We start from the raw sequence: 15,488 nt of genomic DNA on the forward strand, positions 1-15,488 counted from the left end.
CATAAAAACAACATAGTCCTGGAGGTCAGACTTACGTGATTCATGCTCCTCTAATGTGTAGAGCTCCTCACTGCTGTTATCAGATGGACTTAACTGGAAGGCAACAGACAGAGTGGGGCAAAAGCATGTCATTCATCTTTTAAAACATCATTCTCCTGCTCTTGTTTCACCTTATTAGTGTAGTAGTAGGAAGCTGTAGCACTCCCTCCAGCATATTATTGGCTGGGGGACTGAAATCCTTTGACCTAAAAAAATCCCCGACCTTCTAGTAACAAATAAGAACTGCTATAAAGTGACATTTTCTCAGCCAACAGAGGGATTGTGTTCTTCATATTAAGTGCAAACATTAATGTTACAAAAACGTACAATGAACAAGGTTTTTACTACACAGCTGAAGATATATGTGAGTGACTGAGTGAGTGAGTGAGTGAGTGAGTGAGTGAGTGAGTGTGAGTGTGTGTGTGTGTGTGTGTGTACACTACAGGTCAAAAGTTTTAGAACACCCCAATTTTTTCCAGTTTTTTTATTGAAGAAATGTTTTCAAGCTTACCATCTTGGTCTTTTTTCCTAAGGTAGTTCTGGCATAGCTTGGACTTATATTTTGGGTCATTATCTAGCTGTAGGATGAACGCCTGACCAACTACATGTATACCAGAGAGTACTGCATGGTGCTGTAGAATGCTGTGGTAGCCGACACTGGATCCAGAAAAACAGCCCAAGACCATCATGCTTCCTCCTCCATATTTGACAGTTAATGTCACACACTGAGGAACCATCCTTTTGCCTGCTCGACGGCATACAAAACTCCTGCGTGATGAACAGAATAGTTTAAATGTTGATTCATCAGTCCATAACACCTTCTTCCAGTCTTCAGTAGTCATTGGTGGTGTTTCATGGCCCAGGCAAGCCTCTTCTTCTTATTCTGATGTCTTAGCAATGGCTTTCTTGCTGCAACTCGACCTGTCAAACCTGCAACTCCAAGTCTTCTCTTCACAGTTGAAACTGAGACTTGCTTACTACGACCACTATTAACCTGTGCTTGAAGCTGTTGTCCTGTGAGCCGTCTATCACGCAAGCTGTTAACTCTCAGAAACTTGTCTTCTGACTCTGTAGTGGCTTTGGGTCTGCCAGACCTCTTCCTTTCAGAGTTTCCCCCAGTTTCTGAATGCTTTTTGATGGTGAAGGAAACTGTACTCACTGACACTTTGACTTTCTTCACAATTTCTCTGTAGGAAAGGGCTACATTTTTAAGTGTTTTTGTATAATTTTCAGTTTTGAGTAACCTTACCTTTTTTTTTTTAACCCCTGGCAGTTCACCAGTTACCTTTGTACCATTTCAAGCTATTCATTGGAACTGGAAAAATTGGGGTGTTCTAAAACTTCTGACCAGCAGTGTGACACAAACCATGAATGCCAATGAAAGACTCCAGAAACATACCAAGGCAAAGATGAGTCTCGCGGCCAGACGGACTGAGTCAGTGGGAATTCTGGGAAGGAGGCTCCGCAGACATTTACACTCCCTCTTATGGCTGCACCATGCTCCTTTCTGCGGGAGACAAGAATTTCAACAAACTGACACATACACACACACACACACACACACACACACACACACACACACACACACACACACACACACACACAAGCACGTAATACCTGGCAGGTGATATTGCAGTAGCGAGTCATCTTGCACTGGGAACACCTCAACAAGGTCTCACGCCTAGAAAGAAGAACAGAGAAGAAGAAGAGTTTAAATCTGCACAAATTGTCCATCCATTGATTCCATACAGAGACATTTGACACACAAAACCGTCAGTGAAGAGGATTCAATGGGTGGTTCACTGTTTGCAAAAAGCTCTCTAGGCCAGAGATAGAAAAATATTTTCTTTGAAAGTGAACGACTCAGTGAGCTGGAATTGGACTTGTATTTTAGATTTCTGAAATCACTCATGTCAGACTTTTCTTTCTATTGCACCATTTTAGTGTTTGAATAAAACCTGTCCTCCTACTCCAAATACACAACAGTTTTGGCCACATATAAGCTGCTACATTACCAAATATATGCACATATCCACCCAAGCATGCTTTCCTGTCATTGTCTTGACCTTTTCCTGTGTAAGGACATTTGCCATTTGCTATATTAAGCTGATTGTGTGTACCCATTACCTTAGGATCTTCTTCCAGATTGTCATCTAAGAGCAATCCATTAGATACCCTCTCATCACTGTCACAGGCTGTTTGTATCACAGCAATCACATGTCTGAGCACCCGTGTGCGTTAGCGGTGTGACCACTCATGGTATTTATGCTTGGTTTTCTTTGCACTAGTGTGTGTTGCCTGCCTCCGAGGTCTGCTGTGCTCTAAGAATGACGCCGCTATCCTTTCCAGCTTGGCTGTCAATCTGATAACAAGCCGGTAGCAGTGTCTGTCTGCTTTACGTAGCCAATTACAGCCAGTAGAAAGTGCATCACTAAAAAACACACATGAGACAAGATCTGAGTCAAAGGAACTTTCAGGAATTGTGTGTGTGTGTGTGTGTGTATGTGTATGTGTATGTGTGTGTGTGTGTGTGTGTGTGTGTGTGTGTGTGTGTGTGTGTGTGTGTGTGTGTGTGTGTGCAGAGGCCACTATGATACATTCAGACATTTACAGAGGCACTGTGCTTACAATATTTAATGTTACAGCAGGCTTTTGGGGCATCTATATGAATTAAGTTAAAATAATATAAAACAACAACAATAACATTAATAATAATAATAATAATCGTAGAAACTGAACACAGAAAAGAACCCAGGTGCTTAAACAGCCACAAATTAATAAGTAAATGTCAAAAGGACACTTCAGCAATTATAGTTTTACCCCTATTACCTGAATGCATATATATATATTTTTTTTTTCCCTTGGATGATATTTGCTCTCTCCCTCTTTAAAATTAGATTTCAATATGACAGAAAATAGACAGACAGATAAAAGCAGGGAGGCAGTGAGAGAGGTGACATGTGACAAATGTCCCCAACAGGAATCAAATCAAGGACACTGTGATCTCACGGTATGTGCCTTAGACCATCAGATGATGGGAACGCTGCACACATCAGGTTTCTGAGTCTACAACCTTGAATCCTGCCTCTGTATCAACAGACAAACTGTGTGTGTGCCTGTATACAGCCTCTGTTTTGACAGTTTTTCTGGGCTTCACAGTTACAGTCTGACAACCTTTATTCCATCTTTACTGAAAGTCGTTTAATTCTGATACCTAAGCACAAACAACAGCTGACTACTCCTGCTGCTTTGCTTCTTGCATTTAATGTTGTGTGGGTAAGGTTGTTTTCTCAAGATTTGTAGCGTCATTCTAACACTGCAGCATATAAGCATAGGGGGAGTCAAGCTTAGCGGAGGAGCCTGAGGCTTGTTTGGCATGAGCTCAAACATAGAGAGATGTCACTCTGGTGGGTTCATCACATGATATGAGAGGAAAAGAGAGAAAGACAAAATGATAGAATTTTGGTAATTAAATCTGACAGTGGATGGTTTTATGAGCTTGCACACACACAATTAGGTAATGGAGAACATGTTATAATGGATGTAAATACATTAGCCCAGGGTTTATTGCACTAAATATGGGATATTTGATTAGATTGGACATAATTATGAACGCAGTAGATGACATTATAAGAACCTTAAAGGCAAAAGCAGGGTATGAACATACGTAGAGCTGACAGAAGGCGGCTGCCTGTCAATGTTAGTGACAGAAGTTAAGTGTTTCCTATGACCGTCTATCAGTGTGTGACTAGACTGGACTGTTGTGTTTGGCTTGAGAACCCTCCAAGCCAAACTTCCAAAACGCTTATTTTCTATTCTTCTCACCCTCCTAGTTTCTATACTTTCTTTCTGTTATTCTCATCTTGTCCTCCCTTTCCTGTGCTCAAACTATCTTGCTATGCCGCTGTGTCCTACTTGCTTTGACCTTTCCAGACTGGGACCCTGAGGTTCACGAAAACACAGCTATTCTTGTCATGTTGAGACCAAACAGAAACATGGAAGCCACCCACATGTTAAAAAGAAACACATGCTTGCAGCATGAGACACAAAGCAATAACAATAGATAAACCAGCCCAGACTTAAACACAGCCAGGTCCTGTGTAGCTTCAACATATGAACTGTGAACATAACTCAGACACTAACAGTTTGATCACATCACAGGTTGCCAGCTGCACAAAGTCCATCCCTGAAAGGAAGACTGATGCTGACCACGACCCCCCCACCCCCTTGCAGTTCTTTACTTGTCCCCCTGTAGCTTAACCCTGTGGGAAATATTCACATGGTTACATTGACATGCTGACATAGTTACACTGCATGTTGCTCTATATGTCATATGTCATTTGATATCTTGAAGATTTACAACGTCCACTATGAGGTAGACAGTCTCTGTTCAAAATCTGTTTTAAAGTGAATTTCATCATGAAAATGGAATCCTACAGAAACACGACATTCATTTTTATTAACTATCAGAACAGAAATATATAATTGAATACATTAAAGTTACAATTCTCAACCACTGTAATGATGTTTGACTTTAACATGCATAAACATGCCTGTATGCATCCATGCCGACAGCGTTTGTAACGCTAAAGTAATGTGATCATGGAAAACAGAAAGCTGAGAGGTGTCACACAAGAAGAATATATTGAGTGAAAAACTCACAAACTAACAATTTTGTTTTACATTATTTGTATATAAATGTATCTGTAATTATATGCTCAGTGCTTCCTCCAGTGAAGATGAAGAGTGAAAGTTTTCTCCCTTCTCTTTGTCTGTTAGCAAGAAATCTTGTCTAAAGTAATTCATCAATTCTTACGAAACACTGTATGAAGGTCAGTCATGACACAAGCAAAACATTTCTCACTTGGCAAAAATTGTAAAACTGGCACTTGATGAGTTTAATAACTGTTCATTATTTTAATTCATGGCTCTTCCAAAAATGCCTTCACTCAGGTCTTATCTGTGCAAAGCTGGAAGCCACAACCATCCATCTGCGATCCCAAGTCACTGCGATCCCATTAACAATATTTAATGACAAAATGTATTAAAAGTTTGGGCAATCTAATGATATACTAAGAGATTATACAAAATTGTCAACAGTCAGAGATTTGTGCCCTACATTTTATATGGAGGTATCCCTTAAGGGCATTACAGTTAAATAATGTATGTATATATAGTTTCTAAGCCATGTTAATGCGCAGTTGCACCGCAGCAACTGTTGTTATGGCGACCGCCTCCAGGCTGATAAGCTCTCAGCATTTATAGGGTTTCCACTTAGACACAAAAGCACATGCACATACACACACATGGAGTATGCATCAGTGTATAGATAATAGTCACATGATTCAGGTGTTCCAGCAGGACTGTAGAGCGGATATCTTGGCTAAACATAATTGATATTTACTCTGTAAGGGATTGTGTGACACAAATATTTTTGCTCTTTGCTTATTGAAAGTTGGAGAAATGGATGAAAATTGTGTGACACTGACGCTAACTACAACTTGCCGCCAGATTTGGAGGCCATCTGACAGACGGGGGAAAAAATTAAATGAAAAACCTGAAGAAAAGAGTGGAGAAACATATCAAACTGCAGATGCGTCCATGCATCAAGGCTCACTGAACGGTTTGGCAAGTATGAAAATGATGTGAGCCTTTAACGTCGCCAGATCTCAGCCCAGCTGAACACATATGGAAGATTTTGGAACAATGTTTAAGACAATGCTCCACCACAATCTCCATAAAACCAAATGATATAATATAAATGTTAATCTACAAATCTATTCAGTGATGACTGCTTGTCTCTGATGCTGAAAGTCATTTTGTCAGTTATGTTGTTTTTTCTTTCTATCTGCTGTACTCAGATTTACCTGTTTAAATAAAGGTTGTATGACATAAATGAGGGAATATCTTGTGGAGGAATGGTGTTCATCCCTCTAATACAGCTCCACAGACTTGGCAAGGACCACTGAAGCTGATCTGGAGGCTCGCAGTGGGCTGACTCCATATGAAGACATTGTTGCTTTTGCTTTAATTTATCACTCATCTGTATGTGTGTAGTGCTGCTGATCAACGTCTCACTATAGCTCAACAACAACAAAAACAACCACGACAAAACTGACTTTCTTTTTATAGCAATATCCTGTAGTTCAACGGTTCAACCAAAGTGCTCTCTCAACTGACTGCTCGCTGCTTTTTATTCGGGATCAGCAAACATCCAACACCCACACACAATCTGTTCATTTCACACACACATTACTTCATGATTCAAATACACAGAGACGACTATGCTCGGGCCTCTGGCAAGAACCAATAATAGTTCAGGAACGTACACTGCTACGTACAGTATGATACACACACTGATTTAATGTTAATCCAAATATAGATGAGGACACTAACAACAGAGCAGAAAGGATCAAAACAGTGAAAGACAGCGAGAGAAAGAAGAGAGAACAGAAACAGAAAGTAAAGTGTAAACCTCAGTCTCCTTCAGGTCGTTAGTATGCAGCTGTGATCAACACTGTAATTTCTTGTTTAAGGATTACTCATTTTCATACAGATCTTGATCATCCCTCACATGAAGCACATCGGTCTCATCTTCCCTTATTATGTCCCCTCTTTTCCTCTGTCATCTCCCTTCCTTCATCCATTTTCCCTCTCCCCTTCTTCCCCCCTGCTTTTCTCGCTCTCTTTCTTCTACCTGTTTCTCTCTGTCAGATGTTGTATTTAGTGATGGTCTTCTGGATGGCAGGTCCATGGTTGGGACTGCGGGCACAGTAGGAAAAACTCATGAATAACATTAGATGGGTTTCATTAGGAACATGCAGTCTGGTTGAATTAAAAAACAGACACACTCTTTCGTTTTCTCTCAGCAACCTCTTCCTCTCATTGTCATACTCTCTTCCATATTTTGTTTTTCCCTTTTCACATTCTCATTGTAGCATTCCTTTCCTTCCTATGATTCTACATACAAACACAAACAGTTATCACACTACCTCCATATGCGGGGTCATACTGTTGGGATAAAACCATTGTAAAATGTATCAACAATCAGTTAATACTTTAAGTCGTGCAAGTCTCTGGCAAAACTGGTAAACATTTGCTGGCTCTAGCTTCTCAGATGTGAGGATTACCTGCTTTTCTCTGTTTTTTATCATTGTAAACTGAATATTTGTCTTCATCTGTTGGTTGGGAAAAAAACAACAATTAGAAGATGTTGCCTTGGGTTCTGGTAAACTGACCATTTTACAATATTTTTCTGACATTTTATCAACTAAAGGATTGCGGGGAAAACATACACACATACACACATACTCATATTGAAAAGAATTCCCTAATCAAGATTACTGTGTTTATTTCTGAGGTGGAGCCTCACCAACTGCAAGCAGCATGATAAGGTTTTCTATTGTAGAGAACCCAGGTTTATTATTTAATGACATTAATTATTGAAGTGGTTATTTTGTCCAAATTAAGATTTGAACTACATAAACTTAAATGTATTTTGGTTGTTACAAAAGGCAGAACTGGATTTATTATATAGTTAAGCCGTGCACACCCACTGCGTTCGGATGTCATTCTTATCAGTCCATCATAGAGACCCTGTTTACAACTGGCACTGGTGATAACTGTGCGTGGGGTCGTTGGACAGCACAAAATCTGGACACAAGTAATCAGCTCGAGATGCGTAGAAAGACAGGTGTGAACGGCAATGTATCTCAGTTGTTCACTTGTGATCAGATCAAGCATGGCACAAGTTAAAGGCAGGTGTAAACAGGGCTTAAGAATCCAGTGACCTCCTAAATCTCTGCACAGCCACAACCACTTTCAGCCTGAACAGAGATCTAATCAGCCAGAATAACTTCAAACACCTGCAGGCCCAGGGGAGCACAGGACCTTTAAAAGGAAACATCCTGTGAGCTAAATGAGATACTAAAGTCACTGAAGTACTGAGGAAAATCAAATTATAAGATATTTATACGAGCTAATACCTAGTGGGTTTTTGTCTTGTTCTGTTCCTTAAAATTACAAACACTAGTGATTTTACGCCAATCTTTGAAACGAGCACTTATTATCAACTCCAGAAAAGTATATCTTTTTAAACATAAAAGACTTTGTGCAGGACACAAATTATATAACAGAGATGAATCTCAGAGTGGAAGCACAAGCTAAGAAACACAAAAATAGAAAAGCGAGAAGAAGAAAGGACATGAAACCGTCACTAGACAGTGTATGAAGTGTGATGGATTGACTGAAAAATGCTCATTTTCTGCATTGATATGCATGAGCATGGATGTGTGCACTTGCATGCGTGTATATGTGGTCAATTCTGTTAAGTCTATGCTATCAGACACCTAATTAGGCCTACCTCAGCATGTCTCTGTTGGTGTGTGTGTGTGTGTATGGCATGGTAATTAATTTCCCTTGAGTATTGGCTGTTGTGCCGTAGCCATGAGAGCAAGTTAGATCTGTGTTCATATGTGTGTGTGTGTGTGTGTGTGTGTGTGTGTGTGTATTTGTGTGTTAGTGTATGTTAATAATTAGTGGGGTCCTCTTTTCTGGGCTGTCCGGTCGTGCCTGAGTGGATTTTCTCATTTCCAGGCTGAGTAGCTAATACAGCATGGTGCAACTCACTCCTACATGACCACTAATGGTGTGCGAGTACATGCATGTAAAGTAAATTACGGACAAATATTAACATAAATCTACTGCTACTTTCCCAGATGACTTCAAAATGACACCTGAACACCTATCATGTCATGATTTGAGTTGAAAATGATTAGGGTTTTCTTTTTGAGATTGAACCTCATTTTCAGTCTTCACATGCTTTATAGAAACCTGCTTCCATTAATGCAGTTTGATGTGCAGACCACATGAAACAGGTCCTTCTCAATACTGCTTGACAAATTAGCTGTTCCATCTCCAGCACAAACCCTCTCTTTGTGACTGAGAGACAATGTGAGATTTGAGTATAACACAGCAAGTAACACACACTACTGCCATCTAGTGTCGCTGCATTTAGAAATACCTAAAACCACTCTGCTGCTACACTGACTGCATCCACAGCCACAGCCACAGCCACAGCGACACATCAACACGTGAGCATAACTCTGGGTTTAGTGGTGAGTGGTGAGTGGCATATAAATCACTACTACCGGTGTGTGTGTGTGTGTATGTGTGTGTGTGCGTGTGTGTGAATGTGAGTAAGGCAGAGAGTGAAGCCAGCCAGCTGTGCCGCATCTATGGCCGTCTTCAAACCCTTGCTGAGTTCTTAATGGTTGTTTGGAGGGTGATTCATTGACACCTGAGGGGACTCATATTGGACGAGTCTTACTATGGCTTTATTATCATGACGATGGGAGTACATATGCCTTCCCACACACAAAATAGGACCTAGGGGGAATATCTGCCCTTGAAAAGAAAGAGTACATTTTGGTTGTTGTACTGTCTTAAGCCCTTTTCACAAAGCATTCGTTCCTTCAGTGTAGGTTATGTAGTTTCTGAAGTAGTAAGCTTGATTTGTGGAGCTTGAAATATATATACATATTTTAAGAAGTTCTGTATATAAGGGTGGACACTGACACAGAAACTATATAAAAAGGTAAATTACATTCAATATCAGGATGGAACAAAAGCTGAAATCTGAACAGACACACATACAAAACCGACAAAAGCTAAAAGTTATGATTGAAGTTTAACTTTTGTACATGGTTAACTGGGATTTTAAAAAGTCTTCTTAATTTAATCAAATAATTGATGTATATTGAAGTATGGGAGATCATTGTGTAGTGGAACTCTGTCATGTGGTGTCTCACAATCTACTGTATAACATACTAGAACCTAGTTATAGGAGAGTAAACTAGGAGAGATCTGAGCAGATGTGGTTTGATCTGTTTTAAAATCCTCACAGCTGAATTTTGAAGGAGAATTCAAATTTGAGAGAGTTGTGCAGTAAAAAGAGAATTAATTGTGTGAGTGGGCTGCATTAAAAGGCATGAATACTTGGTATCCAGAAATGAAACAGTGGATCTGAACTCTGCTATATTTGTGAGATAAAAGAGGCTGAACTGAGCCAGTCTTGTGATATGCTCATTGAAATGCAAACAAGAATCCACCAAAACCCAAATCTCTGGAATACAGGCGCCACATGGCTCCACACAGAGTCCAGTGTTTGTCAAACAGCTTCAGGATATCAACCACTGATAAAACTGTCTTATCAATATTTAACTGAAAAAAGTAAACTCATCCAGATTGGTCATGGACACAGTGATTTTAATCTTCTCTGAAGGGGTCCATGAAATCAAAGACAACATGTGTTAGTAATTATATCTCAGACGTCATTCAGAAAACTAATCCTGTCCACACAGGGCTTAAATTATGGTTCAGTATGTTTCAGTTCATCTTGGGTTTTTCTGCCTTTAGGTTTGACAAAGCCATTAATGCTCACAAATAACACATGCACTGCCTATGATCAGAGGAACAACGTGAATCTGTCCTAATTATAATGAGAACAAACACACACTCAAGGTTCCCCATTTACTAGAAAAATACATTACAATACAATACAACCTCCATTCATTATGTTGAAGTGAACCTTAACCCTTAACGCCTCATCCCCCCCTAAAACTAATTCTCTGGTGGATTGCATTCAAATGTTCTTTTGAGGCGCTGTGGTCCTCACAAGTAGAGTTAAAAACAACACACACAGATGTTTTGCTTGATGAATACCAAGCGTCACACACATGGGAAGGCGTGTTCCCAGCATGCCCGAACGAGAATTTACAGCAAATTACTCGGTTTGCAAATGATACAGCTGTGTGTGTGTGTGTGTGTGTGTGTGTGTGTGTGTGTGTGTGTGTGTGTGTGTGTGTGTGTGTGTGTGTGTGTGTGTGTGTGTTTCTTTTCCCAAGAAGATGTTTGGATACACCTGTATATCTAACTGCAGGAGGCAAAAAGGAAAGAGGGGAGGGAGATGGAGATTGAAGGGGAGGAGGAGGAGGAGGAGGACAAGATAGAAACAGATGTAGGCAAAATAATCTACATCAGGAATGAGGCAAAGGGAAAGAGAGAGACAGAGAGAAAGAGCAGAGGCAGGTGGGAAGAAAAATGTATCTAAATAATGAGGGATGAAGAGATGGAAGAGGAAAAGGAGGAACAACAGGGAGAATGGGGAGAGAGGTAAAGCAGATGGAAAGAAAAACTGTGATAGAAGGGGAGAAAGGGAGGAAAACAGAGATGCCAGAGGTAACAGATGGGTGAATAAATCGAGAGGAGGGAACCTGTGAGAGCGGGAGGAGGAGGAGGAGGGGAGCTGACTTGCCTTTTGAACTATTTCCCTCCTCATCTGCTCCTGCTCCTCTTTCTGTAGGCTCGCCTAACTGTATCTAAAGTAGCAATCTGTATGCTTCATAGACCACTGCCTTCACACTGTTATCAATGTGTGTGTGTTCATGTATATGCACAAGCCAAGAGTGTGTGTGTGCATAAGCAAGATAAAATATGTTTGAAAAAGAGTGAGAGTGTGTGTGAGTGAGCAAGAGAGGAAGAGACAGTAAAGCTCAGTTTGTATTTGGAGTTGAAGAATGAAGTACTCAAACACAAAAAAAAGTAGGGAAACAATGTGTGTGTGTGTGTATTTGATGAAGATGATGTGTGTGTGTAAAAACAGTGAAGACTTCTCTAAAAAGGTGTGTTCAGACAGACAATGAAGCGAAGTGAGTTTTAAATGTAGTGCAATTGTATACAAAAATCAATGGAAAGACGCAAGTGGGCGCAAACAGAGGCTCGAGGTGTTGTGAATAAAGGCAGAGAATAAAGGCATTGTCAAAAGTTTATTTTCAAATTTTTCAAACTGAGAAAAAATGTGTTGCGTCTATGAAACTGCTTCATTAACATCCAGAGATGAGAGGAAAATGAAGAGGCTAGATGGAAATAACAGAACTGGAGTTCTTGGTGACTTCTGAGATCAATCTGTGTCTCAGCTGTGACACAGAAAAACACACACATACAGTCAGTGTTGATGTGGCTATCCAGCTGTAACCAACATCTGTAAAGTTGGCACACTGATTGTTTGGGTCAGAGACATTAATTCGCTTCATTTTCCACCCAAACAGACCTACAGGGTTATAAAGTTTAAAAATCCCCACCAGATATATAAAAACAGTCTTTTGAAGAATAATTTACATCTGATGTGATTCCCCTACTTCACAGCAGTGGCATTTTTTCTATGATAAAAAATGGTGGGGCACCAACCACTTCAATAGATATGGTACGTACCAGGAAAACTACACTACATGCTACTGATGTATTTTTCAAACACATCACAAATCCATGCACGGCTCCGCAACACACTTCGACAGAGATGATTTCTTCTAACAGGTCTTGTACAAGTTACATTACCACTGTCACAAGCCTAATTTAAAAACACAACATCCCATTCTCATAAGCTGACAAAACCAAAACTCAAGAAGAAATGATCCTACAGAGCCATAAGTGAACAGCAAAGAGCTCAACACCACTGAAGGCCACAAGGAAGTGCACAGAGGCCATAGTTTCACAGTGCAGTAGTGAATGACAGGACAAACTGAGCAGAGGGAGCCAACCAGCTTTGAAGCCATCAGGTGGTCACTGGGTGAAAACCTCTGTGTTGCATGCACACAGGTCTTGAAAACGCATCTAAATATTCCTGGATTCAATGTGGCCCCAAGGTGCTGTTTTATATTCACCACACAGTTTAAAACATGTGATGATCCGACAGAGCACGACTCTGTTTTCCTCCACTTATTTGCACTGTCAATTTGGGCAACAACATTTACTTTTCCAAGAAGGTGCAATGTCACAGCATTGTTCAGATGATTCTCGCCGCTCTCATGTTTTGCAATTATCTCAGAAAAATGTTTCAAATTTATATAACCTGTGCTCTACAAAGTAATGTTACCATCTCCACTGAGTGTCTTCTTTTATTTTATTTTTTTTATAAAGATTTTTTGGCACAGACGCCTTTATTTAATAGTAGACAGACAGGAAACAGGAGAGAGAGGGGGGTGTGACTTGCAGCAAAGGACCTCCGGCCGGGATTCGAACCGTTTGGAACCTCATCAGAGCAGGTACTAAAAAAGTACCAGGTACTATCCCTAATGTACACAAATGTGTAAAAAAGTGCTAGAACTGTATAGTGGAAAAGTGCCATTAGCCACCTCTTCGAACACCGCTCCACATTAAACCTGTGGTTCATTTTACTAGCAGTTCAATATCCTGTGGTTTAATTCCAGTTTCTCCTCCAAAGGATTTCAAACCTGCGTTCGAGTATAAAATCTTAGTTAATTTTCTCAAATTAGCTGGCGGTTTTTAAGCTAAAAAAAAGAATACGTCTTCTTCCGCTTTATCCGGGGTCGGGTAGCGGGGGCAGCAGCCTAAGTAGGGAAGCCCAGACTTCCCTCTCTGGTAGGAGACCCCGGGTAAGACCCAGGACAAGCTGGAGAGACTAGGCCTGGGAATGCCTCGGGATCCCCCGGGAAGAGCTAGACGAAGTGGCTTGTAATCCATTTCGTGTGATCTACATTAAATACACTAATACTCAGAGCATGTGTATTCATATTTTCCTCACAAATTTTACACACACTACACTGTGACAGAGGGGCTGGCCCCACATTCATGCTGGCCACCACAAGCCTACATGGACACAGATCAGGAAAACGCACTCTGAACCAATATACATGAGCTAATCCTAAAACAAATGACATCATTCATTGTTGGTTTGGCTCTGCATATGAGATTTGTTGACAATAAGAAAAATGTAGAAAATCGCTACCCTTGTCCTTTATCCAGTAAGCACAGAAAAACCTTCCACATTCAGCAAATGAATATGAAAACAGCCTTTTTGTGTCAAGCCCTAAACATAACAAACATTTGAATGGTACTATACATTATTCTTCCCAGTGAAGGTTAACATTCAAGTTCAAATGAGCACATTTTTGAGGGGGACTTGAAAACTCAGATTAGACAATGACTAATGTTGAGTCCATCCAGTGCTGGGCTATTTCAACACATTTGGGCACAAACATCAGTTTTGGTTTTGCACTGGAGAAAAGCAACACATTTTTACTAATTAGCTCAACAGGCAGTGTCATGAGGTGTGAGCTTTGCCTCATTAACAGAAGCCTTGTTTTTATTTCTCATAAGTTCAGCTTCCCTCTATCAGGCACTGACATCCAGCTGAATTTGGAGCAAAACTCTTGAGTCAACTGCCTGTCAATATGTTTTTTTATGTTCTCTGAATTAACAAATTAGTTTATGGGACTTTCAATCAAAGGGTTATCACTATAAATAACACAAAAGTGTCACATATTTCTTTTTTGTTGTTTGTACTACTCTAGAGTGTGTGTGTGTGTGTGTGTGTGTGTGTGTGTGTGTGTGTGTGTGTGTGTGTGTGTGTGTGTGTGTGTGTTTCTGAGTGGTCCAAAGAGACAGTAAGATATTGGTGTCAAATACAAAGACTTCATCTGACAGAGATAATATCGCCCTGCCCCCCTCGGCTGACACACACACACACACACACACACACAACCTGACAGTAGAGAGAAATGCATTGAACTGCTTCTGTAGTCTGTGAAAACCACAGAAAAACCCATCAAAGCTGTGTGTTGTGTGTGTGTTGTGTGTATATTTTCTGGAACTTCCTCTTCTTTCTCACTCAGTTTTGAGGTGAATCTATCTGTCACTAACCAGGTTTTATGTAAACAGGTCCAGTTGAAATAGTTTGCACATTAGGAGTTAATCAATGGCTTTCATTTGAATAAAAAACACAACATGCACATTGCACAGAGGGCTTTTTTTCCTTGCAGGGCTTAGGAGCTTTGATTTGTGCTACTGCTTGATGATGTAAAAGACAACTGCATCTTCTTCTTTTTTTCTTCTAGGATTTCAGTGATGCTACTGAACAATCCCACCTAGAATCATAACCAGGAACAAATAATAAATGCCACCAGTGAATCTAGAATACAGTCCTCACACCACCTTTATTTATCATTTTCACCATAAGCATTTTTTCCCCCATTGCCACTGCTTTTAGTTTTTCAGTTTTTCAGCTGCAAACTAATTTAGATTAGTTGGTCAATATGCTCTCGAATAATCACTGTTACTTTCATAAGGAGAAAAGTGCTACATCAATAGCCTTCCAGGATCAAACAATTATTCACTGCAGAGGGAGGGAGAGACTTTGAACCTAGATGTTTTTTGGTTGACTACAGCATTAATATTTTCATAGAAACCCTCATTGGCTGAGGCCTCAGTGACCATCAGTTCTGCCAGAGGTCCACAAAAAAACTTCACAATGATAACAGAAAACACAGCTGACATATGAAATCAGAGGTGGACAGAAAACAAGATGAATATTAATAAATATTAATAGACAAGACGTTGTGAAACAGAGTTCAATACATATGAGACATCCAAAC

The 15,488-nt window shown here is 40.2% G+C and overlaps 1 protein-coding gene across 1 annotated transcript in view; it reads right to left on the bottom strand.

The window, feature by feature from the left end:
- smyd3 (SET and MYND domain containing 3) overlaps nt 1-15,488 on the bottom strand; it is an 86,329-nt gene that overhangs the window by 65,039 nt on the left and 5,802 nt on the right. The window contains exons 2-4 of the mRNA XM_053340265.1: nt 1,657-1,720; nt 1,439-1,546; nt 36-93 (exon numbers count right to left, since the gene is read on the bottom strand). Coding sequence (XP_053196240.1) covers nt 36-93; nt 1,439-1,546; nt 1,657-1,720 — 230 coding nt within the window. The remainder of the gene's footprint in view (nt 1-35; nt 94-1,438; nt 1,547-1,656; nt 1,721-15,488) is intronic.

This window comes from Scomber japonicus, chromosome 1 (genome assembly GCF_027409825.1).
Source record: "Scomber japonicus isolate fScoJap1 chromosome 1, fScoJap1.pri, whole genome shotgun sequence".
NCBI lineage: Eukaryota > Metazoa > Chordata > Actinopteri > Scombriformes > Scombridae > Scomber > Scomber japonicus.